The sequence below is a fragment of the Mesoplodon mirus genome, assembly GCF_964341445.2.
Source record: "Mesoplodon mirus genome assembly, chromosome: 3".
Lineage (NCBI taxonomy): Eukaryota > Metazoa > Chordata > Mammalia > Artiodactyla > Ziphiidae > Mesoplodon > Mesoplodon mirus.
In genome coordinates this window covers 120358808-120386495 of record NC_138978.1, presented here as the reverse complement: position 1 = coordinate 120386495, position 27688 = coordinate 120358808, and the positions used below count along the sequence as shown (strand labels likewise).

Here is a 27688-nt window from a genome sequence, read left to right as displayed (position 1 = left end):
GACTTCCCTGGCAGTCCAGTGGTTAAAGAATCCTTGCTTCCACTGCAGGGGGCGTGGGTTCCATCCCTGGTCAGGGAATTAAGACCCTGCATGCTGGGCAGTGCAGCCAAAAAAAAAAAAAAAAAAAAAAGGTTGAGTCTTCCTATCCATGAACATGGAATATGTTTTCATTAAGCGTGACTATAAATTTTTTTATTGAATATATTTGACAAATAACATTGTGTATATTTAAGGTGTACAATGTGTTATTTTGACATATTTATATTTTGTAATATGATTGCTGTTGTAGTGATACTTAGCACATTATATAACTATAGTACAATATTGTTGTCTAAATTCATTATATGGTGCATTAAGATCACTATGGCTTATTTACTATTTGTTGCAAGTTTGTAGCCTTAAACAACGTCACTTTTTTATCCCCCCACCCCCACTCCCTGAAAACTACCATTTTACTTTTTCCTTTTTGTTTGACTTTTTTAGATTCCACATATAAGTGATATCATACAGTACTAGTCTTTCTCTATCTGACTTATCTCACTTAGCATAATGTGCTCAAGGTCTATCCATGTTGTCACAAATGGCAGGATATCCTCTTTTCTCATGGCTGAATAATATTCCATTGTGTATACATACCACATCGTTTTTATCCATTCATCCTCTGATGGGCATTTAGGTTGTTTCCATACCTTGGCTATTGCAAATACTGCAATAAACATGGAAGTGCATTTATCCCTTCGAAATACTGTTTTCATTTCCTTTGGGTATATACCCAGTAGTAGAATGCTGGATCATATGGCAGATATATTTTTAATTTTTTGAGGAATCTCCATATTGTTTTCCATCGTGGCTGGACCAATTTACATTCCCACCAACAGGGTATAAGGGTTCCCTTGTCACCACATCCTCACCAGCAACTGTTGTCTTTTGTCTTCTTGATGACAGCCATTCTAGTGGGAGCATGACTCTTAAATTTTAAGTGTGAATGGAGAGATCACTGGCTAAGGGAAGAGGGGATCCCATTCAGACTTTATTCAAAAATTGCATTTTGGGGACTCCCCAGGTGGCGCAGTAGTTAAGAATCTGCCTGCCAATGCAGGGGACACAGGTTCGAGCCCTGGTCCAGGAAGATCCCACATGCCACAGAACAACTAAGCCCATGCACCACGACTACTGAGCCTGTGTTCTAGGGCCTGTGAGCCACAACTACTGAGCCCACGTGCCACAACTACTGAAGCCTGCGTGCCCTAGAGCCCGCGTGCTGCAACTACTGAGCCCACGTGCTGCAACTACTGAAGCCCATGCGCCTAGAGCCTGTGCTCCGCAACAAGAGAAGCCACTGCAATGAGAAGCCCGCGCACCACAACGAAGAGTAGCCCCTGCTTGCCACAACTAGAGAAAGCCCACACGCAGCAATGAAGACCCAACACGGCCAAAAAATAAATAAATAAAAATAAAAATGAAAAAAAAAAGTTAAAAAAAATAAAAAATGTTTAAAAATGTTAAAAAAATGAAAAAAAATTGCATTTTGATGAGGATGAGATAATGAAATAAACATACTTCCAGACATAACTTATCCTTCCTTCTTCCAAACAATTTGGTCCAAACTTATCTGCAAATACCTTTGTAAAATTATTTATTTCTCTTTCTCCATGGATAATAGCTTAATCAGAATTTTTTCAATGCCCAACCCCAATTCCTCAAGCTTCATTTCAGCCTTATTCCTGCTCAGTCCTCTTTAATTATACAGAATAAAGAAGTCTCTCTGAAAAACCCTTCAAAGAGTTGAAGCCAATGTGAAGTCCTCTTCTCAATCACTGCTTTCTCACTTCCTCCTCATCTCTGTATTCAAGCCTAACTCTCCTTTCATCTTCTCTACATTCCACGGGAAAATAAGCCTCTGGAAAAAGGACCCAGTCTCAATCTCAAGAATAATTTGCCAACACATCTGTAAAAGAAAGTGGTAACCTAATGTGGCTCAAATGGCTAAGCCAAACTCAGGTGTCCCCTCCTCAAACACTGAAAATTTATGGCTGGACTTGAACCCTCATTAAAGCTAAACTGACTTCCCAACTTACAAATTTCAGGATGCAGTCTCTTGGTGTTTCAAGCTCAAGACTAATCCTTCTCTGTAATTTAGCTCAGATTTACCCATTGCCTGTCTTTATTTCTAAACCCTTTATCCAGACCCTGGTAGCATTGTATCAGATTACTATTATTAATTAGTGCAGGCCTCTCCACTTCCATTCTCCCTTCACCCCAAAATGTTTTGCCCATTATATGTGCCTTGCTGCTATTTGAAAGCCTCCAATTGCTCTCTAGTGCTTCAAATAAAATCAGAGCTGGGACTTCCCTGGTGGCGCAGTGGTTAAGAATCCGCCTGCCAATGCAGGGGAGACGGGTTAGAGCCCGGGTCCGGGAAGATCCCACATGCCGCGGAGCACCTAAGCCCATGTGCAACAGCTACTGAGCCTGCGCTCTAGAGCCCGCGAGCCACAACTACTGAGCCCACGTGCCACAACTACTAAAGTCCACACGCCTAGAGTCCGTGCTCCGCAACAAGAGAAGCCACTGCAATGAGAAGACCGCATACTGCAATGAAGACTAGCCCCTGTTCACCGCAACTAGAGAAAGCCTGCATGCAGCAACAAAGACCCAACAGAGCCAAAAATAAATAAATAAGTAAAATAAATTAAAAAAAAAAAAAGAATGAAAATCAGACCTTCTAACAGTTGTTACCAGAATAATTCCCCAGGGAAAGCTGCTCTGTCTGTTCTCAGCTGCTCTACATTCTGCCTCATATCCTATATTCTGGGCATAAAAAACCCTCTTATCCTAATTTTTGATGACTTAATTCTCCTACCTCTAGGTCTTTGTCCAAGCTTCCCAACTGACATGGAACTACCTTACTTCATCCGTCCATGCCATCCAATGCAGCTCCTTCATCAAGTGGCACCACTTCCTCCAGCAAGATTCCACAATTGGTCCAGTATCCTACTAACCTCTATCTCTGAACTTCCATTCCCCCTCAGAGTACCACTAAATTTTACAATGAATTCTTTTTCTTATCTGCCTTGTTAGATAGTAAATCCCCCCAAACTCTCTCTTCTGTGATATGTATCCCCAAGTGCCTTGTATAGTGCTTTGCACTCAATGAGCACTTACTATGAACTTGTGAACTAACCAACCACCTGTAGAATATATATGCCCAGATTCCACCAAGGGTTTACTGGGAAGAGAGTAGGGAAAACATACACAATAACTTTGTTCCACAATTCATTTACTGAATTGGGGCAGGTGAGTTAACAACAGATTGCAAGATAAGGTTGGGAGAGAAGAGTTCTGGCTTTCTCTCCCAGGAGCCAGTTATGTCATGGATGCTTGTAAATTTTCAAAAATAGCCATCTGTTGTTGGGCAAGCTGGGTCTCAAGCTGGAGACTGGCATACATACATTCTAGGAGTCCTAGGCATTCCTTAGGCTTGTGGTCAATTCCTGAAGGAAGAGCAATGGAGGTGCAAAGGAGACAAAAGAGAGATTTTATAATTGTACTGAGGTGGGAAGGGCTCTAATAAGATGACCGCTCTAATCTTTCTGGGCACAACTCAACCCAGATGCAGCTGTGCTCAGCTGTCACCTTCTCCATGAAGCCTACTTGGTCACCCTATTTGAAACCAATCCACTGGAACTTATTACCCACTCTCTTGCTTTATTTTTCCCTTAGTACTTATGATTATTTGGCATATTTTGTAATTAGTTACATAATTGTTGGCTAATTCCCCCTTCTAGAATGTAAGCTCCAGGAAGGCACAGATTTTTGTCTGATTTGTTCACTATTGTGTCCCCAGCACCTAGAAGAGTTAAGTACCTGGAGCATAAGTGTTCAACAAATATTTGATGAGTAAATGAAATGGTCTGAGAGTGAGGCCTAACTTCCCTTTCAAGAGCTCAGGGGATGCCTCAGCATTCTTCTTACATGACATAGTAAGGTCAGCAGCAGTGACCCGAAGTTCTTCCTGTTGTCTAACTTTGACCAGTCTTGCTGAAATCAATTCTTTTTCTAATGTTTTCAACTACATGATACGCATCCAGCTCTTAGTTAACCTTGGTAGTTATTTATCCATTGTTTGTGTATTTATTGGTCTTGACTTCTTTGTTAAAGTCTGAGGTCCTCAAAAACAGGAGTCATGACTGTCTAGTGCGCTGTGTGGCTTCTCACAGGTATGCTAAATACCCACTGATTTCACCATGGGAGGATGAATAACTGAAATGGAAAGAAACTGAGCTAACTGTTACTATTTCCTTCCCTGGCCACTTTTCAACTAGCATTACTAGCAAGCAATAAAATTTTCAGCCAGCTCCAGCCACCGCCTCCATACAACCTTTCCCCCTGCTGAGTCCATTGGGGAAATCCACCCTGCATCCTTCCTTACCTGAGGACAGCTTTGTTGCCGGGATTTTCAGGCAAGTGGCTGGTGGGGAACTTGCTTGAAGACTAATAAAGCTGGGGGTGGGTTTGGCTCGACAAAGAGGCACAGCATTACCTTGCTCTTTGGCTGGAACAAAATCAGAGGCAACTAAGAGTTCATTCCGACAAGGGACAGCCTAATTAGATCCCTGCGTCTGGTCTATGAATGCAGGTGCTGAGACCCTGGCCTGAATATCTTCAAAGAAAGTTATATAAAAAAGAGAAACCATAGTGGGACTAAGGAAAACCAAGCAGGGTTGAGATAAGCTAAAATCTAATTTGCTTATATTCTGCAAGTTCTTATTGATCTGTGCTACATGCTGACTACTGTGCTGAATGTTAGGGCATACATAAGACATCTAAGACATGGTTTCTTAGGTGTTTAATACCTACTTAGGGAGACGAATCAGACACTGGTGAAATGGTGATATAACAACACAGGACATAAACAATGAGTCTGACAGTCTCAGGTGAAAGTAAGTCCTTTTATCTTTTAGTTACACTAAGATGTGATTAAATGTAAAAATGAATGTTTTTGAAATGGGGTAAGATATCAATATGAGTACAACAGTCAAAGAAGACTCCAGGCAGGTGGAGGATATTTATTGGACCTTGAAAACAGGAAGCTTTGGATACGTGGAAAAGATATTTCAAGTGGGAGAAAAAAAAGATGGCGTGAGCAAAGGCAAGGAAGCAAGAATATGGCTAGAAGGATGAAGAGCCCTAAGAAAGTGGCCAGAATTAGAGGGTGGAGAGTGGGAAAGCAGGATGGGTCATGGAAGACCCTTTCCAATAGCAAATCTGAGACTTTCTCAGAAAGTCACTGAGCCTTTTAGGATTAGAAAATATGATAAAATTTCTATTTTAATTAATCCACTGGGATTAAAATGGGTTGGACATGGAAGTTCTCAAAGGGGAAAACAGATTATCTTTGGTAAAAATAGTTACGTTAGAAGGAAAATTTGATTTGTAGGGAGAAAATCATGAGTCCTATAGGAGACATATGTCATTTCTGTCTACCGAGCAACCCTTGCTCTGGAAAACTACTCTTTCCCCAGATTCCAGGTCATACATACATCAGACCCCTCTCCATATTCCAACGGGAAAAGGCATGTGACCCAATACAGGGCAATCATGGTATCCTATCCCCCTTGGCAACTGTGACTGATTGAAGGGGTAAGCACATGAGACAAACTAGGTCAGTCATTCCTTGGGATTGATATATAGATTCTGTGTCAAAGCTTGCTTTCCTCTGATTTGCTATGCTGGGAAGATGTAAATTTGGGGTCAATGAAAGCTACTGAATTTGGCTAGCATGCTATGAGAAGCAGATACAAGCAAGAGATTAGAGAGAAGAGAGAGTGCAGGAGGAAGATGGAGAGATGGGCAGATAGCTACAGGCACCGAATCCCCAGTTCCAGTCCCTGTGGTACTGTAGCTCTTCTTCCTATTCTCTGACTACCTCAGCAACCTCCCAACTGCACAAGCCTCTGAATTTCCTTTCTCACTCAAGGGAATCTGAGTTGGGGTAATGTCATATTAACATAAATCACATTTTGGACATATTGGATCTGAGGTGAGACAAGACAGTCCAAATAGAAATGCCTAGAAAAACAGCCAGAGAGAAGGCACTGAGCTCAGGTGAAAGGTCAAACTGCCAGGTCAGTCACAAAGAGGTGATGAAGGAACTGCAAAAATACATTAGCTCTCCAAGGTCAAAAACTGTGAGAGAAAAAAAAAAAAAAAAACTGAGAGAAAACCGGACCTTTGGGGAACTCCTCCTCAGGAGTTCGGAAGATGAAAAGGAAGTGGCAAAGTATACAGACGAGCAATGGATGGAAAGGCAGAACAGCTGGTTCTATGAAAGAATTAAAGGGGTTGAGACAGTGGGGAATCCATTATTCAATATCATAATGAGATCAAAAAAGGATAAAAACAATTGAATTCATTCATTCATACACATAAGAAACAGTTAAGTGCTTGCACTGAAGATATCACAGTGAGCTAAACAGACATGGTTGCTATTCTCATGGAACTGACAGTATTGCCGTTTAGACAGTCATTAAGTGATCAAGCACCATCAGTTACTCTTGGTGAGGGAAATCCATGTTTTTGCCCTGGGTTCGTGGAGTTTTCTGAGCCCTACCGTAGGTCTTTCATCTTCTCCTCGCTCCTGCTCCAGAGTCATCACCTCATTTGATGGCTCATTCAGCATGGTAAGGAGCTAGAAGGTGAAACTCAGGCCTCAAGATTCTTCTCACCATTTGAAAAATTTGTGAACTTCCATGCAAATGCACTTCTAATTTGGGCCCTTCCTAGGTGTATGAGGATGCATTTTCTACTGAATTGTAAGGTTTGAAGAGTATGTTACACACAATCCATACTAAAGGAACCATATTTCTGACTGGACAATATATAATAGAGGATGAGGTTGGGGAGCAGCAAAAGGAAGCAGAACAGAGAAAATAATAAAAAGTGATTTACATACATTATCTTATACAGTTCTCATAATGACCCTATGAAGTAGGTAGCTTTATCCGCATTTTTTTGAGAAAACTTAAGTTAGGAAATTTGTTCAAGATTCCACAATGAGTATGTGCCAATGGCGGAATCAAATCCAGGCCTATAGACTCCAAAGTCATGCTCCTTACCACTGCACAATATAATCTGTGAGAAGACCTAGTTCATTTATGTTCAAGTTATGACAGAGCAGGCCTCTCAGATAAAGTAATCTACCCCACCTAACAGTTAAGTGAATAGGCTCTGGAGTCAGATGGTCTCAGGCACTTCCCTGGCCACCAGTGGGACTGTCCCACTCAGTCTGAGTATCTGTTCACTCTAGCCAACAATATGTCTTCTGTTCTAAGTATTAAGAGGAGATGCAAAGGAATAATTAATATATTCATTCAACATACAATTATTGAGCATCTGGGACTTTCCTGTTGGCGCAGTGGTTAAGAATCTGCCTGCCAATGCAGGGGACACAGGTTCAAACCCTGGTCTGGGAAGATCCCACATGCCGCAGAGCAGCTAAGGCTGTGCGCCACAACTACCGAGCCTGTGCTCTAGAGCCCGTGAACCACAACTACTGAAGCCCGAGCACCTAGAGGCCATGCTCCGCAACAAGAGAAGCCACCGCAACGAGAAGACCACGCACAGCAAAGAAGTGCAGCCGCCACTCACCACCAACTAGAGAAAGCCTGTCCGCAGCAATTAAGACCCAAAGTAGCCAAAAATAAATTTTAAAATTTATTAAAATATTCTAAAAAATTATTGAGCATCTATTATTTAACAGATCCAGTTCTAGCCACTGGGAATACAGGAATGTTTCCATTTAGTGGGAAATGCAGAACAAACACAAATACTTTCCAATTAAATAAGTAACAGGAAAAAACATACATACAACTAGCTTCATTTTCCCACAAGCTGAGCAATTAAGAAGGTCTGGGTTTTTTTTGTTTGTTTGTTGTTTTGTTTTTTTTCTGGTACGCGGGCCTCTCACTGTTGTGGCCTCTCCCGTTGCGGAGCACAGGCTCCGGACACGCAGGCTCAGCAGTCATGGCTCACGGGCCTAGCCGCTCCGCGGCACGTGGTATCCTCCCGGACCGGGGCACGAACCCGTGTCCCCTGCATCAGCAGGCGGACTCTCAACCACTGTGCCACCAGGGAAGCCCAAGGAGGTCTGGTTTTTAAGGGAGAGGAAGCAGGGCCTCTGACACACACCTCTTCTGTTAGGATGACTAGAATGCTGCTCCATCTGAACACCAACAGGTGTGGTGCCTGGGAAAGAATCACATGACCACCGACAACCCATGCTATTATTTTACTATTAACAACTTCATAAGTTCTCCCCAGCAGAGCTCAGGCTGTTCCAATTTGGGGAGGAAAAAATGTGAAAGGGTGTACTGTTCTATCTCATGGCCAAATATAAGTAATTGTTCTTGAATTGATCTTGGTCTCACACCCCCTTCATTAGTTTGGAAAACAGCTGTTTCTAGTAGTACTGCAGCCTTTTTTCCTGGACAAAATAGTACTGTAACCATGCCCAAACCTTAAGAGTCTCCTATGAACGGGCAAATATTCTGTGTTCTCTCCTAGTTTTAATTTCTGTAATATCCGTCCTTTTCCTGTCTTGTAAGGTAATTTTAAAACTCTGGCTTCCCAACATCTCTAATGCACCGGTAGCTGAGGAGATGGTGGGCAGAGGAGGGAATGGGCGTGGAGAAAAAAAAATCTTAGAGCACTACAGGGAACACTTGAAAAAGTGTTTTAGATAGGATAACTCGGGGGAAAAGTAAGCCATCACCCTCCGGTACCGCTCACAGCCTCAGCAGAACACATTTGCCTAAGAAGGTAAAGGTCCACGCACAGCAACGAGTCAGAGACAATAAACCACAATTCCCAGCGTGCCCGGAAGAATAGTTAACCGCCCAGCCCAGTCCGATCGGACTACAACTCCCATTTCACCCCGCATCAAACCGGCCAGATCTTCCCTCAACCGCCGGTTTAAGCCCCGCCCCTCCATCCCTCCCGGTTGCTAAGGCTGGAACGAAAGCGTGGAAACTGTCACGCCTTACTTGACCTTCGGAACCCGAGAGGAGCTGAGACGCAACAGTTTAAGGACCTCACCTTCGGTGTTAATCGAAAGCCTCAACCCCAGCACCCACCCTTGTAGTTGATACACATGCGCAGTGGCATGCCGGCCAACTGCCCGAGCCTTGGCGCTTGCGCGGAGGTTCGCGCTGCACGCGGCCGGGAGCGGCCACCCTATTGCGCAAGCGCCTGTGCCCTCTCATTTCCATCATCGTGCTCTCTCTATCTAGCTTTCCCTGCGTTCTTACGTAGGGGGCGGGGCTAAGAATGTCAATTGGTCTGTGTGCGTGCCGGTCAGTGAGGTGGGTGAGGTGATTGGTGGTGACCCGGAGAGTAGCGGGTTTGCGTGTGAGCCCTGTGGAAGCGGCGTTTTCTGGGTTTCGCTGGTTCTCTCTCTCCAGAAGGTTCTGCTGGTTCCCCCAGCTCTGGGTACCCGGCTCTGCATCGCGCCGCCATGATGGGCCATCGTCCGGTACTCGTGCTTAGTGAGTTGTGGGAAAGCCGGGGAAGGGACCCCCCTCTTCACCACCCCTCTTTTTCCGCACTTTACAGCCTTGCCTCAGCCCAGTCCCGCTCAGGTCCGGCCACTGAGCCTTCCAGTCGGTAATTTTGGAAGCCCCTTCTCCCGTTTTCCTCTCTTCTCTAACCCATTCCCCTGTCTTGGCAAATGCAAACTGACCTTCCTGTCGCCGAGCCTGTTGAACGGAACGGCGTTCCGTTCTTCACCCCCAACCCCCGCCCTTGCACTCTTCCTGGAGCGATTTTCAGTGTGTAGCTGAATGAATAAAGATTTTTTAGTTTGGCCTAGCTTTATAATCTTGGCCCATCCCTTAGTAACGGTGTGGCCTCGGCCAAACTGCTTGATTAAAAATGGCTCCATCTTTGTTATTAGGGTTAACAGTATTTCCTCATAGGATTGTGAGGCTTGATGAGATAAGGAGATACAGCTGTTTAAAAGAGGGTCTGGCAAACAGCGAGTGGTATCCTTGGCCACTTCCTTTTCGGTAGCCGTCCTCTTGAATTTCTGTTAGTCAACCCCTTTTCACGAAGTAACCCTGCTTCCCTCACTGGTCTGGCTTAGATGTAATTATTCCCTCAAGTGTCCCCTCCGTTGTAATCTTTCCCACTTACCAGCTGAGTTTTCCCAGATTCCTCGATTGGTTCTCTTTACCCTTCGGGAACATCCCAGATTTCTTTCCTTACTTACGAGTCCCATTTCCCTTGTCTTCCCTTGGTATGATTCCAACCTGTGTAACTTACGTATCCTATTTGCAAGAGCACTTGAGATGCCTGACTAGCCATTTTCCCTCCCTCACCATCTTCTTTGTAGAGAATGCTATTCCAAGATTTTATCTATTTTGTCTATACCTGGAAAATAACTGTTTTCAAACAAGAATTCACTTAACCCAGAAAAAAAACCCTGTTTTTTCTGATGACTCCATCAGAAAGGTTCATGCAGGATTTTAGTTATCACTGCCTGAAATAGGAATCGAAATCCTGAGAATTGTGTTTAGATTTGATGGGACTGGATCGAAAATTTTACAGCAAATTGTAGGGAAAATATAATTTGGAGAGAGGAGTGAGACATTACGTAGGTTCAGTTATAGTCATTGGCTTGTCTCCCATTGAGAGGGCCCTGGGGTGACTGAGAGGTGCATTGTGCAGCCCTTTGGAGGTCCACGTTAATCTCTGGCATTAGTGGCTGTATCCAGTTAGGCTCCTTATTAAAATACGTAGTCATCTCTTCCTAATGGTAAATGGGTGACTGAGGCATTCTTGTTGTGTCCAAGCATGAAGTGACTATCTTGGCAAACCCAGACACTTGAGTATGTGTTCTCATTGCACAGCACAGTGTGGGGCACTATCAGTAATTATGCTGGGACTGTCAGTATGATTCCCCATATCCAAGTATGAGAATATGAACCCCCAAACTCCCTTTTTACATAAAAGAGAGATTGATGCTTGTTAGAGACACCAGCCCTTTGAGAATCTCATGGATCTCAGATCTCAGGTTATGAATTCTTGCTGTAAATACATGAATGTTTGGCTAGAGGGAAAGTGATGACCAAGATTCCAAAGTTGAAGCTTTATGGATTGTTTCTTCGTATACCAGGGGTTGAAGTAAATAAAGAAGTAAGTAGCCATAAGTATGTATGTTTACTTTTTAACAGTTTATCGAGGTATAATTGACATACAATAAGCTGCACATATTTAAAGAGTACAAGTTGATAAGCTTTAATCCGTATATACATCATGAAACCTGGGTGTGTTTTTATTTTCAAAGATTGGGGAATAAATAGCTTATATACAGTGGGGCAGTCCTGGGGTGTTGCCTTTTGTTTTTATCTATTTTAGGCCAGAACACAAAGCGTGAGTCTGGAAGAAAAGTTCAATCTGGAAACATCAATGCTGCCAAGGTAGCACATCTTTTAAGTTGTTTATAGTAGTTTGCCTGTATCTTCCTTCCTAAGTATTTCTGTATTTGTTTGCAATTTCGCAGAGGAAAAGTTGACTTCCCTTCCTTCAGGACATTTCCCTCTCAGTGGTAAGGAGAAGGAAGCCTTCCCTCTCTGAGCTAGGCCTAATGGTCTTCTCATATTAACTTGTGCATATTCTATTACTGTACATTGTCTCATAATATTCTATTTGTGTTTGTCTCTCGTACTAGACTGAGTTAGTTGAAGGGAAGAACTGTATTAATTTCCTTTTGTATTCCTAGTACTCATTGTAGATCCTGGATAGGTAGGTATTCAGTAAATATCTTTTGAATGAAAGAATGAAATAGCCCTAGATCTAATTAGCATGGGGTGGAGGCTACTATCACGGAAAGAAATATAAGTACGTGGACCTTCAGTTATCTGGACTGCTGGGAAACTGAAGCTCTGGGAGGCATGTCCCTTTATTTCCTTGTGAAAAGTTATTTCTTTCTGCATCCAGAAAACATTCCCAAAGCGGAAAAAGCAAAGAACAGAATCTAGCCATGTGGCGTGCTGTATTTAAAGTGGTCGCCACCCCTGCTTTAGAAGTGTCCTTGTTAAAACACTGGCTCTGTGGGTTACTCATGCCTCTTCCCCTAACACACTCACCATCTTCTGATTTGTGCCTACATGTTTTGTATTTTCTTTCCATAGACTATTGCAGATATCATCCGAACATGTTTGGGACCCAAGTCTATGATGAAGGTAGGCTTATCTCATACTGAAACTTCGACTACAGATTTTCCCTTTCTGTTTCCTGGGACACTTAAATATAACTTCTGCTTTTCTCCTAGATGCTTTTGGACCCAATGGGAGGCATTGTGATGACCAATGATGGCAATGCTATTCTTCGAGAGGTTTGACTTTTCGTTTTGCTTTAGAAAGCAAAAGTATTTTATAAAGGATACATAAAGAGATAATGTAAATAATGATTAGCTTTTTTGGGCTGCTGTAGCAAATTACCACAGACTGTGTGACTTGAAACAACAGAAATTTATTCACATGGACTGCAGGCTGGTGGTCCAAACTCAGGGTGTCAGTAGTGCCTTTCTCCTTCTGAAGGCCCTAGGGAAGAATCCTTCCTCTTATAGCTTCTGATGCTTGACCACATTCCTTGGTTTATAAACTCCCCTTCTGTCACATTGGCATTTTCTTGTGTGTCTCAAGGACACCAGTGGTTGGGTTTAGTGCATACCCTGATTACCCCTATGACCTCATCTTAACTTGGTTACATCTGCAAAGACCCTATTTCCAAATATAGTTTTCAGGGGATGAGACATCAACATGTTCTTTCAGAGGACACAATTCAACCACAACAATGGTGTTCCCAATAAATAAGCTAAAAGATACTGTTCTGTTCTCAAGAAACTTCAGTAGTTAAGTTGTCCTAATGCATTTTTCCCCCAAAAGAAAAAGACTTGGAAAGGTGTTTTACTTAGATATCTTAGGGGCCACTTTTAATCTTTAAAGCTGTGGTAAAACAATAAAAGGGAGTAAGTGTGGAAGCAAGAAGCTCAAGAGTTAGGACCAAGCAGAATGGGTTAAGAGGTCTTTCTTTCAGATTCAAGTACAGCATCCAGCAGCCAAGTCCATGATTGAAATTAGCCGAACACAGGATGAAGAGGTTGGAGATGGGACCACATCTGTAATTATTCTTGGTAAGAAAAGAATGGAAGGTTGATAAGGAAAATTAGATTGAAACATTAAGATTTTTGCCAGAAATAACGTCAGAGCTTTTTGTTTTGTTTTGTTCTGGCCGCAACGTGCGGCATGTGGGATCTTAGTGCCCTGACTAGAGATGGAACCCGCTGCACCCCCTGCAGTGGAAGCATGGAGTCTTAACCACTAGACCGCCAAAGAAGTCCCCTGAGTCATATTTTAAGAAGAACATTTTTACCAATCCACTAATTATAAATGTTTAAAGAACTTTTTGCTAACTTTCTGTGTATTCTCTCCAACTGAGCATAAAATGTTCATCGTGGTATAGGATGAGCTTTGCAAATCTGGTTGAATAAAATACAGTTCATTGTTGTTACTCACAATAAGTTATATTCTATAAAGTCACCACAAACACTGAATTAGTGAATACCAAACCATCACTCCGGGGGGAGTATGGGGTTAGGTTCCTCAAGCCTCCAGTCACATATTTATCAATGCATAAATATATATGTTTTATGTTTTATTTGTTTGTTTTAAAGACACCTTATTTAATATATATTGTTGATTCATTAACACTGGACTCATGCCCAGTAGCACTATAACTTATGCCTGAACAAAGCTTATTTAGTAAGTTATTGTCTCTACAGGGCACATTACAGCTTTCTTGCACATAGGAAAACTAGATAGTACTTTAGGACTAAGGCCATTTTAAACAGTGAAATCAACAAGAAAATGCACAAAAAATGTGGAAAACATGCCACTAAATATACCACGTAAAGGACACTTGTTTACATGTGTTACATGGGAATTCCCCGGTGGTCCAGTGGTTAGAACTCCATGCTTCCACTGCCGAGGGGGTGGGTTTGATCCCTGGTCCGGGAACTAAGATCCCACAAGCCGTGTGGCACAGCCAAAAATAAAAATTAAAAATTTAATTAAAAAAAATGAAAATCTGTAGCAATATGTTTTTAGGAATTGAGAAAAAAACTATTTTCAATTAGGAGATGCCAATTTATAGTGTTGGCCCACAGGCCTAAAAATAGAATCCTTAACAAAATTATTATAATATGAACTTTTTAAGAATTTTTAAATGCCTTTGTACTGCATTTTGAGAATGGTGAGTTGGGTGGAAATTTGCTTGAGTCACCACCAACTAATCACATCTTTAGATCCAGTTCTTTTGTGGATTGAGAATTAATTACATATGGCTAGTTTTGTACTTTGAAGAGAAACTTGGAGGATGAAAGAAGTAGGTAAGACTCCGTATGCTTTTTCACTTATTTGGGTAGAAGATGAGCTTTAGGTATCAGGCAGAATTTTCTAGCTGGTAATCTTAGTTAAATCTCGTGGAGATATTAAGTAGGTTAAGTATCCATGAGTCTAGGTTTCTTAGACTTAGGTAGCTTTTAAAAAACCAAAACTGCCATTTCTGAAGATACCTTTCTTCTGTGATACTGTTCTGATTCTTCTTTAACAGGGTATAGTCTTCTCTAAGTTAACTTATTAGAGCATGTTTCAAAATATTTGATTATCTTTCTTTTAATATACATGATGGTCACTTAGGAATTCTAAGGTATTGAAATCAAACATTTGAGCACATGCCAAAGAGTATACATGTGAACTTTTACACATTTGTGTACATTTAAAAAATTAGTGTCAGTGGACCTGGTAGTACAGGCCCTTTGTGCAGAAGGTCCTTTTTTGACCAAAATAACTGGTTTTTCCTCTTTAAAACTTTTTTTAGAAACAAGCTTTTGTGTGTGTGTGTATGTCAATTAGAATTAGAAAGTAAGGACAGTTTTTAAAAGGAAGGGACATTTTACCAATAATCCCTCTTCCAGAGGGTAAATTTTGTAAATTTTTATGGGTATTCTTGCAGGTATAAAGGTTTGTGGGTTTTTTTGTTTTCAGTACCAGCAGTTTGACTACATGCTAGGTATTGAAATAATAATAAGCAAGTCAGTTTTCCTTTATTTTTCTTTCAATTTTAGAGTCTTCGGGAAAATGTTTACCATTTGTTTAGGAAACTGGGAACAAATATTTAGTTAGATCACAAGAATAAGTCAACCCTGGGATCAATCTTTGATCATTTAAAATATATCTGTGAGACTATTTTTTTTTCCAAATTTGTTTGTACAAAGTATAAAATTTGGAATAGTATTTGCATACTTTTGGGGAAACCTACTTTAGAAAAAAGAGCAGGTATTTTTAGAAGCATAATGAAGTTGCCTTGATATCGAGGTACTTTTCAAAATGTTTTGGTGTATGTATCTTTTTTCAGCAGGGGAGATGTTGTCTGTGGCTGAGCACTTCCTAGAGCAGCAGATGCACCCAACAGTGGTGATCAGTGCTTATCGCAGGGCTTTGGACGATATGATCAGCACCCTTAAGAAAATAAGGTATTGGAGGTGGGGACCAGAAATGGGTAGTGTCAACTATGGGAGGCCTGGAAGACTAATCTGTTCTTAGATGGTAAAGGAAGGCCGAGCACATCACCAGTAGTTTATACCCTGGTATTATTTTGTGAGAAGAAGAAACAAAGAGGGGAGCAAAATGAAGGGAAGGATAAGAGAAATAAAAGTTTTTAGAAAATGGCAAAGGAGGCAAAGCAGACAAATAAAAGAAGCTAGGTTTAATTCTTCAAAATATATTTTGGTTATATGCAGTCTGCTGGTTTCCATGTTAGGCACTGCTATGGGAAGTGTGTAGTAAGTAAAATACAGTTACCCTCCAAAGTTTTAGATTCTAGTGGGAGAAATAAGTTAAGGAGTTAGATAACTATTCAGGGCTTAAAATACCCTACCATCGTGTATGATTATAACTAATTCATATAATAACCAATTTCTCTAAAGTACTGTGGAGGATGGTAGCCAGTGGTTTTCATTAAAATCAAAAGGACTGGTACTGAAAATGCTATTTGAATCCTCTCTAGTTATCACAGAGCTTGCTGTTAGTCTATGTTTGCTGAGTGCTATAAGGTAATAAAAGGAATATAGGAATGTGTGACTTCTACTTGAGGAAATGTCAGTTAAGTAAGAACATGATAAAGAATGCAAAATTTTTTTGATTAAAAGGGTTGTTTAAAATGTAAAGCCTGGGACTTACCTGGTGGCGCAGTGGTTAAGAATCCGCCTGCCAGTGCAGGGGATACAGGTTCGAGCCCTGGTCCGGGAAGATCCCACATGCCGTGGAGCAGCTGAGCCCATGAGCCACAACTACTGAGCCTGCGCTCTAGAGCCCGCGAGCCACAGCTACTGAAGCCTGCGCGCCTAGAGCCTGTGCTCCGCAACAAGAGAAGCTACCACAATGAGAAGCCTGCGCACCACAAGTAGAGAAAGCCCACGCGCAGCAACGAAGACCCAGCGCAGCCAAAAATAAATCAATTAATTAAATAAATTTATTTTTAATTAGTTAATTAAAACCTATAATTTTCTACTCATATCCTTAGGTTGTCGGGTACACAAGTACCTAGCAATTTGGTGAGCTTTGTATTGTACTTCCTGCTGTTAAGAAACAAAGTATATGATGATATCTGTCTAGCACTCATACAGAAGGAGGTGTTTGATTTAAAAAATTTTTATGGGGCTTCCCTGGTGGCGCAGTGGTTGAGAGTCCGCCTGCCGATGCAGGGGACACACGTTCATGCCCCGGTCCGGGAAGATCCCACATGCCGTGGAGCGGCTAGGCCTGTGAGCCATGGCCGCTGAGCCTGCGCGTCCGGAGCCTGTGCTCCGCGACGGGAGAGGCCACAGCAGTGAGAGGCCCGCGTACCGCAAAAAAACAAAACAAAACATTTTTATGAAGTAAGCTTTGTAAGAATGTAGAGTACACAAAGGATTTATTGAATATTTGGAGCTGAATCGTTAATTTTTTTTTTTTATCAAGCAATAACTGCCTGTATACCTTAGATAATATTTTTGGAGCTATTGCTTTTTCCCTAAAATACATTAAGTCAGCAACTATTTAATGATTGCTTATTGTGTGTCTTACGGTGTTAAAAGGGATTTCAGCAGTATGTGAAAATTTGGACAAGATAGTATCCAAGGTCTCTTACAACTTATGATTCTAGATAGTCTTGCCATGTACAAATTTATAATCTCATTAGAGGAGGCTAAACACCTAAAGACACTGTGGCGCACCGTGTATTATGATGCTAGGTCAAATAGAATCAGTTGTCCAAATGGATAGCACAGACCAATGGTGATTCTCAAGAGGAGCTCTCAGAATTTGCTAGTTATAGGATGAGGTTTCAAAGATAAAATGTATCTTGACCCAAGTTGTGAAAGTAATAGAGTTTATTTGGTTGGAGCAGAAGGTAAAGAAATTTTACTGTAAACTCTGTAAGTGTGGAGAGTTGTCAGACATGAGAGCAGATTACTCAGGGATTTGAGACACCTTTCAGGGATGGGTTAATTGTAATCTTGCTAAAAGGCAGAGGGTGGACAAAGTTACTTCTTGATAACACTTAGTTTCCTACAAAGGAACAGATTCCCCTTGTTCTGCCTGTTGGCCCACTATTATAGTCATCAAGATATAGATGAGGACTTCCTTAAACATCCAAGATCCCATTGAGCATATTATTCGTTTTTCTTTTCTCCAGTACCCCTGTTGACACCAGTAACCGAGATGCGATGCTGAACATCATCAACAGCTCCATTACTACCAAAGTAATCAGTCGGTGGTCTTCTTTGGCTTGCAACATTGCCCTGGATGCTGTCAAAACTGTACAGTTTGAGGAGAACGGTCGGAAGGAGATTGACATCAAGAAATACGCAAGGGTAGAAAAGGTAAACTCTTTGAGTGTGTACTTTGGAGACAAATTATTTCCTAGCATGAGTCATCACACTTGTGGAGGAAATAAGTTTAAATCAGAGCAAGATATTTTTATTATTAGAACCAGGAAGAAGAGTATTTGCTACCTGGAAAACAAAAACTTGAAAAAGAGGGTGCCAAAGAGTTATCTGAAATAATTCTGTTAGCTTCACTGCTGTCCCTACACAAGGTCTACAGGGGCAAGAGAAAGGCTTATTTTTGTGTCTGTATTTGTGCATTTGTGTACATATCAGCCACTGGGTCAGGGAATAAACAAGGGCTCTACAGCATAGCGCTAATAAGCCCCAGAATGCTTTTTCCATCTTTATTAATTTAAGATTTAAAAGTAGCATTAATGTCTTGTGGCCAGTAGATGGAGCCCTATGTCTAAAATTCATGGAAATATCTTTCAGGAAGTAGGGATCTGCGCCCTTTTTTTTTTAAGAAGTATTGTGTGATTCACTCATTCATTCATTCATTCATTCGGCTGCGCCAGGTGTTAGTTGCGGCATGCGGGATCCTCATTGCAGCATGAAGGATCTTTTAGTTGCCGCATGCGGGATCTAGTTCCCTGACCAGGGATCAAACCCAGGCCCCCTGCATTGGGAGTGCAGAGTCTTACCCACTGGACCACCAGGGAAGTCCCTGTGCCCCTTTAAATCTCTGTCAATCACTGAATTTCTGTCTCAGCCAACCTTCAAATTGTGTATCATGGTCTAAGATTGATGTGCTTCCTAGAGAGAGAAATGTGATGGCAACTGTAGTTGTTTTAGAGGTTCATGGAAAAAAGATACTTTAAAAATCTGAAATGGTGGTCATTTGGGAAAGATGAATGTCTGGGCAGGGAGTTGAGAAATTGTCTCCTGGTTGTGGATTGAAGTGGTTCTTTTGCTCAGATACCTGGCGGCATCATTGAAGACTCGTGTGTGTTACGTGGAGTCATGATTAACAAGGACGTGACCCATCCGCGGATGCGGCGCTATATCAAGAACCCTCGCATCGTGCTGCTGGATTCTTCTCTGGAATACAAGAAAGGAGAAAGCCAGGTAATCCCTGGCCCTATTCCTTAAATTTGATGTAAGAATCTGTTAATATGGGCAGGGGAATTAAAAAGTGTTTGTTACATGCTTACTCTGTGACCTTTACAAGTAATCTCTGATTCTTACAACTACCCTTTACAGCAGATGATACTGACTTCCATTTTACAGATGAGGGATCTACACCTCAGAGAAGTTAGGTTAATTGCTTGAGGAACACAGCTGGTATTGGCCAAATCAGAATTTGAACCCAGCTCTGTTCAGCTTCAATTCCACACTATCATGCCACCTTTCATAATGCATCAGTAGAACATAGAGTAGGAGTTAATTGAGCTTTGAAGTGCCACAGAATTTCCAGAGGGCAGGAAGCTCACAAGGCTCCATCACCCTTGGATAAAACAAAGTAATTGAAGCTTATCAAACAGCAGTTGGGGGCTTCCCTGGTGGCACAGTGGTTGAGAGTCTGCCTGCAGATGCAGGGGACACGGGTTCGTGCCCCGGTCCGGGAGGATCCCACATGCCGCGGAGCAGCTGGGCCCGTGAGCCATGGCCACTGAGCCTGCGCCTCTGGAACCTGTGCTCCGCAATGGGAGAGGCCACAGCAGTGAGAGGCCTGCGTACCATAAATAAACAAACAAACAAACAAATAAACTTATTTTAAAAGGGACTGAAAAGTCAAAAAAAAACGGAAGGGAGAGTTTAAAAAAAAAAACAGCGGTTGGGAACAAGAATCGATTTATTAGTGGGAAGAATTAAGATGCTGAGTTACCATGCACACTGACAGGTCAGAGGAAACATTGAACTAAGTGGCTAGAGACCTTAGCCAGACTCCACTAATTGCATTGTGACTTTGCATTCCAGTTGCTTTATAATTAAATGGGGTTAAACTAGATGACTGCTGGAGATAAAGTGGCTTATAGAGGTGTTGGGTCGTGGCTTATTCTAACTCATGCTTTCTGGGGTACATGAGAGTGCTGGATGGAGGGAGTATAGTAGTTGGGATGACCCTAAAGAGCTTTACCAATCCAAAATTTTTAATCCAGAGTGACTTTTTTTCACCACATAGACTGACATTGAGATCACACGAGAGGAGGACTTCACCCGAATCCTCCAAATGGAAGAAGAGTACATTCAGCAGCTCTGTGAGGACATTATCCATCTGAAGCCAGACGTGGTCATCACAGAAAAGGGCATCTCGGGTAGGACTACATTCATTTTTCCAGACTATTGTTGTGGTAGAAGAGGGTCGGTGATTTTTTTCCTCACGTGTTGCCATACACTGAACATAATTAACATGTGATGGTTAGGGTACGTGGAGGATAAAAACCTGTTCAGAACCCAGGGTTTCTCGTTTCCAGCTTGACACCTCTATTCTTGCAGATTTAGCTCAGCACTACCTCATGCGGGCCAATATCACAGCCATCCGCAGAGTCCGGAAGACAGACAATAATCGCATTGCTAGGTGAGTAGGCCAGGTTAAAATAAGATTCTCCTTCCCATGTGCTTTTATTTTGTAGCTTCATAATGTAGTCATCCTTATCTGAAAAAGTTTAGCATAGGATAAAGCCAGCCAAATTATTTACAGATGGAAATAACCTGGGTTTAGCCATCTGCCCTCTTCAGAAGTCCTCTGTCTAGGGACTTTCTGGTGGTCTAGTGGCTAGGACTTCATACTCCTAGTGCAGGGGGTCTGGGTTCGATCCCTGGTCAGGGACCTAGATCCCACATGCCACAGCTAAAGTTCCTGCATGCTGCAACTAAGACCCAGCACAGCCAAGTAAGTAAATAAGTATTTGAAGAAGAAGAAGTTCTCTATCTAGAGTAACAATTATCTGCTGCATGAGACTCTACTGCTCCTAACCAGTAGTGAACAGCTTATGCTTAGACATCTGTGATCACTACCTTGGTGTAGGGGTCCATTTCAGATTAGTCTGTTTTAACTAGCTCAGAATATAGCAGATCCAACAATTACCTTGATTGGATCCTCAGCTGCTGTTAATGCAACCTTAGATTGCACTCACTACTTCAGCACAAATATCTAGGCTCAGATACCATCTATTTTTTTTTTTTTTTTATCTTTATTTTTGGCTGTGTTGGGTCTTTGTTTCTGTGCGAGGGCTCTCTCTAGTTGCGGCAAGCGGGGGCCACTCCTCATCGCAATGCACGGGCCTCTCACTATTGCAGCCTCTCGTTGCGGAGCACAGGCTCCAGACGCGCAGGCTCAGTAGTTGTGGCTCACGGGTTGCTCCGCGGCATGTGGGATCTTCCCAGACCAGGGCTCGAACCCGTGTCCCCTGCATTGGCAGGCAGACTCTCAACCACTGCGCCACCAGGGAAGCCCTCCATCTATTTTTAAGAGTAATTTTTTTTAAAGGTAAGTCTATCCTAACATCACATAATATGCCATAGATCCAAATCCAATTTTATACTTAAAACGCTTTTTCTGAAATGGTTCGGCATACATACATATACATAGCTGACTCTACATGCCCATGAGTGGGGAAAAAGTGACAAATAAAAAATTAGCCCTACATGGGCTTCCCTGGTGACGCAGTGCTTGAGAGTCCGCCTGCCGATGCAGGAGACGTGTTCGTGCCCCGGTCCGGGAGGATCCCACATGCCACGGAGCGGCTGGGCCCATGAGCCATGGCCACTGAGCCTGTGTGTCCGGAGCCTGTGCTCCGCAGCAGGAGAGGCCACAACAGTGAGAGGCCCGCGTACCGCAAAAAAAAATAAAATAAAAAATTAGCCCTACATTCATTAAAACTGGGTGAGACATACACTATGTACTTAATCACCTTATTTCTTGCTTGACCTTTACATTGTTTTTAGTACAGTCCTGTTATTGGCCTTGAGATCTAACTGGGCATTATAGGATGAGTTCTATCTAGAAATGACCATTATGTGTTGCACACTTGGTCAGATATGCATAAGAATTCATTTGTCCAAATTTTAGGGTCCACTAAGTATACTTTGAATTAACCTGTATCTCATTACAGTAGTTGCCTTAGGTATGCACACTTTCACTTATAAAGCCATATTAGTTTAAGGAAACTTCACCTATATATTTGGAAATCTGTTTCACCAGGCAACCAAGATGTCTCGAGTTAGGTAGAAATGTTGCTAGCAGTCCACTTTGGCCCTTAACCCTTACACCCCACCACAGACCCTAAGGACCAGGAAGATGAGTAAAAGTATTTGACATCATCTGGTCTTCTCCCTGTCCCCCTTCTCTCCATCTAATCAATAGAGCCTGTGGGGGCCGAATAGTCAGCCGACCAGAGGAACTGAGAGAAGAAGATGTTGGGACAGGGGCAGGCCTGTTGGAAATCAAGAAAATTGGAGATGAGTACTTCACATTCATCACTGAGTGCAGAGACCCCAAGGCCTGCACCATTCTCCTCCGGGGGGCCAGCAAAGAGATTCTCTCGGTGAGTCAGCCTTGGAAGTGTGACTGAATGATCTAGGTCATTCCATTTCTTGAGAGTTTCCCAGAGGGCCTAAAATCATCCTGTTGCCCATTTATAGCTATTTAATTGCCATCTGAAGCCACAAATCTCTCTCTCCTTCTTTTTAATATTTTTATTTTTAATCATGGTTTAAAAATGTTTTAATGTAAAATTTATCATCTGAATAATTTTTAAGTGTACAATTACAGCAGTTTTAAGTGTTTTCATATTCACATGCAACAGATCTTCAGAACTTTTTTTATCTCAAAAAATTGAGACACTATACCCGTTGATCATCGTTTCCCCATCCACTAGCAACCACTGTTTCCTAGTTTTTTAAGTTGAAATTATAAATATTACTTTTTTTTCCTTAGTGAGGTTAAGTATTTTACCAAGGCATATAGCTAGTAAGTAGAGAGTTTCCACTACACTGTGCAGCCTCCTAGAGTACACAGCTAGACAGGACAGAGTAGAGTTATAGGTCTGTCGAGCACAATGGACAAAAGCCTAACATCCCAGAGTGACACCACATTCTCCCTGGCCTTGTTGCAGTTGTAGTTAATGTGTTTTTCCAGAGTTAGTAGCATCTGCCCTGCCCAAAAGGTTTGAAGGACCTTTCTTAGTTTGCCCTCCTTGGTGGTTTACAGAACTTGGCAGTCAGGAAGTCCTTTGGTGCTTCTGATTTGTCCTTGAGTCATCACGCTTTGGCTTTATACTCTTTGTTTGCTTTCCCAAGGAAGTAGAACGCAACCTCCAGGATGCCATGCAGGTGTGCCGCAATGTTCTCCTGGACCCTCAGCTGGTGCCTGGGGGTGGGGCTTCTGAGATGGCTGTGGCTCATGCCTTGACAGAAAAATCCAAGGCCATGACTGGTGTGGAACAGTGGCCATATCGGGCTGTTGCCCAAGCCCTAGAGGTCATCCCTCGTACCCTTATTCAAAACTGTGGGGCCAGCACCATCCGTCTACTTACCTCCCTTCGGGTGAGTTCCTTTCCATGCTCTGCTCTTGATGGGGTAGGAAGAGCTGTGTTTGGCCTAAGAGGGTAGTTCATGTCTGTCTTTCCAGGTTCTCCTGGTAGCTTGTTTTCCTTAAAATCTCTTCTCTTTCTTATTTTTGATTTGTTTGTTGTCATTGCCGTTTCCTCTTATCCCTACCTTATCAGTGCAGTGTATTTGATTTTTATGTAGTGGTCTCTGTCAGCTTACTTGTTCCTAGTATTTTCCCCTTTAATTATTTATGCTTGTTCCAACTATAGGCCAAGCACACCCAGGAGAATTGTGAGACCTGGGGCGTAAATGGTGAGACAGGTACTTTGGTGGACATGAAAGAACTGGGCATATGGGAACCATTGGCTGTAAAGCTGCAAACGTATAAGACAGCAGTGGAGGTGAGGCACTCTTAAGACATATGCTGTGCTGTTTATTTCCAGATAACCAGAAAACAGTGTGTTTGGTCCAATCTTGAGGAGGGGAGGATAGAAGGCAGAGTATTCCCCAAAATATCTCCCAAGGAATTCCATCCCCCTACTTATATTTAGCTCATTTAAAAAGCAAGGTAGGGGGACTTCCCTGGTCCAGTGGGTAAGACTCCATGCTGTCAATGCAGGGGGCTCAGGTTCGATCCCTGGTCGGGAAACTAGATCCCGCATGCATGCCGCAACAAAGAGTTCGCATGCTACAACTAAGAAGTTCGCATGCTGCAACTAAGAAGCCCACATGCCACAACTAAGGAGGTCCCGCATGCTGCAACTAAGACCCGGTGCAGCCAAAAATAAATAAATGTTTTTAATTTAAAAAAAAAAGGTAGAGGGAATTCCCTGGCAGTCCATTGGTTAGGACTCCGTTCTCTCACTGCTGAGGGCCTGGGTTCAATCTCTGGTTGGGGAACTAAAATCCCACAAGCTGTGTAGCATGGCCAAAAGAAAAAAAAAAAAAAAAAAAGGCAAGGTAACATAGCATAAGCTGCATCCCTTACTGACGGAGAACTGCATTTTACATCCAAGACTCTGAAAGGGTAGATTTCAGATAAAATGGTAATTATATAGGAGGAGCTAGGTGATACGTCTAAAAGAAAACAAGTGTCCTTCCCTTCCTTGCTAACCTCTTTGGGACTGTGGTTTTTCTCCTAGACGGCAGTTCTACTGCTGCGGATTGATGACATCGTATCAGGCCACAAAAAAAAGGGTGATGACCAGAGCCAGCAAGGCGGGGCTCCTGATGCTGGCCAGGAGTGAGCGGTGGCAAGGCGACCTCAACGCACAGAGCCAACAGTCTCCCCCTTCCCTGAGCCAGACTGCCAGGGACACTGTGGGTGTCTTTGTTTGGAAGGGATCGGGTTGAGGGGCAGCCCCAGTCCCTTTCTGTCCCAGCTCAGTTTGCAAAAGGCACTGACATGTAATTCTTCTCTATTGTAAGCTCTCCATTTAGTTTGCTTCCGATGATTAAATCTAAGTCATTTGAGATGGTGGTTATTTGTTTTTCAACCTTGGGTCATATCTCTGCCTCCTGGCAAGGAGGGAAGAGGCAGAAAACCTTACTGGGAAGAGAGATGGGAATGAGGTCATTCAGTATATTTGCCTCCTTGAGAGGGTATTCTTCAGACTTCTCAGTAGATGCTGGTTGCGAAGGCTCTTGGAGTTCAAAGTATGATATTGTAAAGCTTAAAAACGTACCACCTTGTATTCACCACTCAAAGAACAGGAAGAACCTGTCCAAACCATGGGTGTTCCTTGTATGTGGTTGTATGTAGAGCAACACCCAGTACGTGCTAGGGCTCAGGCATTTATCCTAAAGGACATAGAGCATCTGTTTCTGTACTGTATCCTGTAACTTTTCAGAATCTTTACTATCATAACTAGAATTCTTTTTCTCTGCCCTCTCCCAGTGTCGTTCGTTCTTTTTTTTTTTTTTTTGCGGTATGCGGGCCTCTCACTGTTAGGGCCTCTCCCGTTGCGGAGCGCAGGCTCTGCGGCCATGGCTCACAGGCCCAGCTGCTCCACGGCATGTAGGATCTTCCCGGACCGGGGCATGAACCCGCGTCCCCTGCATCGGCAGGCGGACTCTCAACCACTGCGCCACCAGGGAAGCCCCCCGGTGTTATTCTTTTTTTTTTTTTTTCCCCCAGTGTTATTCTTGATTCCAGTCTGTTTTGGCTTGCTGGCTTATTTTCCTGGCATGCTTGTGTCACAGTAGGGCCTCTGCTTTCCCTGTAAGCAGAAACAAAAGATGTAAGTCCCATTTTGTGCTTTGTTTTTATCAAGGCAAAAAAAAAAATGTTGTAGTGGCCCTGAGATGCTGGAACCTAGGTGGGGCTAGCCTTTGATTTCTTAAGAGTCCTTCCTCTGGGCCTTCCACTGTCCCCTTTGTCCTCATGACTCATGCAATCAGACTGTGTCTCCTCCCTGACCACGGGACTTAGTGTTACTAAGTTGAATACTAGGTAGAATAATAATAGCTAGCACACATTGCCTATTGTATAATAGATATGTTCTGTTCACTTTGCATATCCTCAAAAGGACCCTGTAAGAGGGCTTCCCTGGTGGCGCAGTGGTTGAGAGTCCGCCTGCCGATGCAGGGTACACGGGTTCGAGCCCTGGTCCAGGAAGATCCCACATGCCGCAGAGCGGCTGGGCCCGTGAGCCATGGCCGCTGAGCTGGCGCGTCTGGAGCCTGTGCTCCGCAACGGGAGAGGCCACAACAGTGAGAGGCCCGCGTACCGCAAAAAAAAAAAAAAAAAAAAAAAAAAAAAGGACCCTGTAAGATAGGTAATAACCCCATTTTATGATGGGGAATCCAAAACATAAAGTAGCTTGTCCAAGGGCCCCAAAGCTGATAAATGGCAGACCTAGAATTCCTGTGTAGGCAGTCTGGCTCTGTAAGTGCATTTACAGCTGGCTATGCTGCCTGAACAGAGGTGTGCTGTGGAAAAGGGCTTCTGGAGACTCTGCTCTGTTCATGCCTAGTATTTAGCTTCCTGCTTAACCCAGTCTAAAGTCTTCAGCTTGGGACTTACCTGGTGTCACAGTGGTTAGAGTCCACCTGCCAGTGCAGGGGACACTGGTCGTGCGCCACAACTACTGAGCCTGCACTCTAGAGCCACAAGCCACAACTGCTGAGCCCATGTGCCACACTGCTGAAGCCCTTGTGCCTAGAACCCGTGCTCCACAATAAGAGAAGCCACCGCAATGGGAAGCCCGTGCTCACTGCAACTAGAGGAACCCCTCACACAGTAATGAAGACCCAACACGGCCAAAAATAAAATTTTTTTTAAAAAATAAAGTCTTCAGCTTTTTCTCTTCAATGAGAGGCTCTGAAATAAGCCTACCTATCTTTTGCTGAAATCCCTGCGTCTTGTGTTAATTCCCTCAGAGCTTTAAGACCTTAAAGATGAGTTAATTCTCAAGTAAATAAAAAGATCTTGAAGAAGTAGTGCTTGGAAGTTGTGGAGGGAGGAACTGCCTCCCATTTGTTCCTTAACACCTTTCTGAGTCCATTCTGGTTTCAGCTGTAATGGTTAAGCACTTGGATAATTGTACATAGTAGTCTTCCCTCCTGTCATCAGTGCCTCTTTCTTCTTTAAGAGTTACAGCGTCTCCTGAACCTATGAAAATTCCTCCTGGCATGTTAGATCAATCTGTACTCTTCAGTCCAGCTTTCAAAGCCCCTTTGTGCTGTTCAAAGGCTAAATTTTAACAGTCATTAAAGGCTACCCAAGCCACTTTGTTGCTTGCATGAACTCTAAGTGATTCCATGAACACAACTTTGCTGCCACCTTGACTTTGTCATGGTTCTTCCCTGTCAAATTCCTGGATTCAACTAAGTCCTATTCCACACCCCGCCCCCCAAAAGTGGTGTATTGGGGGTGGTGGGGAGACGTGAATTACTATTTACTGAAACCCTTTGAACTCAGCCAAGACTCTTGCTTATATCCTTGCTTGTCAAGTCCAGAGTTGATAACCTCAGAGGGTACAAGTACTTTTTTTCTCAAGAAAAGTGAAAAGTTTTTTTTAAGTTTTATTGAAGTATAGTTGATTTACGATTTTTTTAAAGTTCCAAAAGAATATTTATTAAATACAGAAAAATAGAAATGATTTTCTAAAGAATCCAAAGCCCCTTTATCTGAATCCAACCACTGTTAGTATTTTGTTATCTTTACTTCTAGTCTTATTTCTGTGCAAAACTTTATTGAAAAAG

General features: G+C 42.7%; 2 protein-coding genes across 2 annotated transcripts; one reads left to right on the top strand and one right to left on the bottom strand.

Annotated features, from left to right (window-relative positions):
• Positions 1-3276: 3276 nt before the first annotated feature.
• TSACC (TSSK6 activating cochaperone) lies at positions 3277-9516 on the bottom strand (the record flags this gene model as incomplete). The annotated part of the gene is given in 5 exon segments (XM_082612196.1): positions 3277-3366; positions 3370-3494; positions 4433-4555; positions 9097-9209; positions 9494-9516. Coding segments are annotated over 5 exon segments (474 nt in total).
• CCT3 (chaperonin containing TCP1 subunit 3) lies at positions 9394-24955 on the top strand. Its single transcript, XM_082615740.1, has 14 exons — positions 9394-9545; positions 11416-11477; positions 12192-12242; positions 12332-12394; positions 13099-13195; positions 15478-15595; positions 17797-17983; positions 18905-19054; positions 20112-20244; positions 20426-20507; positions 22296-22476; positions 23231-23476; positions 23752-23883; positions 24625-24955. The coding sequence occupies exons 1-14, from the start codon at positions 9515-9517 to the stop codon at positions 24727-24729; spliced, it is 1638 nt and encodes a 545-aa protein (XP_082471866.1). The 5' UTR covers positions 9394-9514; the 3' UTR covers positions 24730-24955.
• The last annotated feature ends 2733 nt before the right edge of the window (positions 24956-27688 follow it).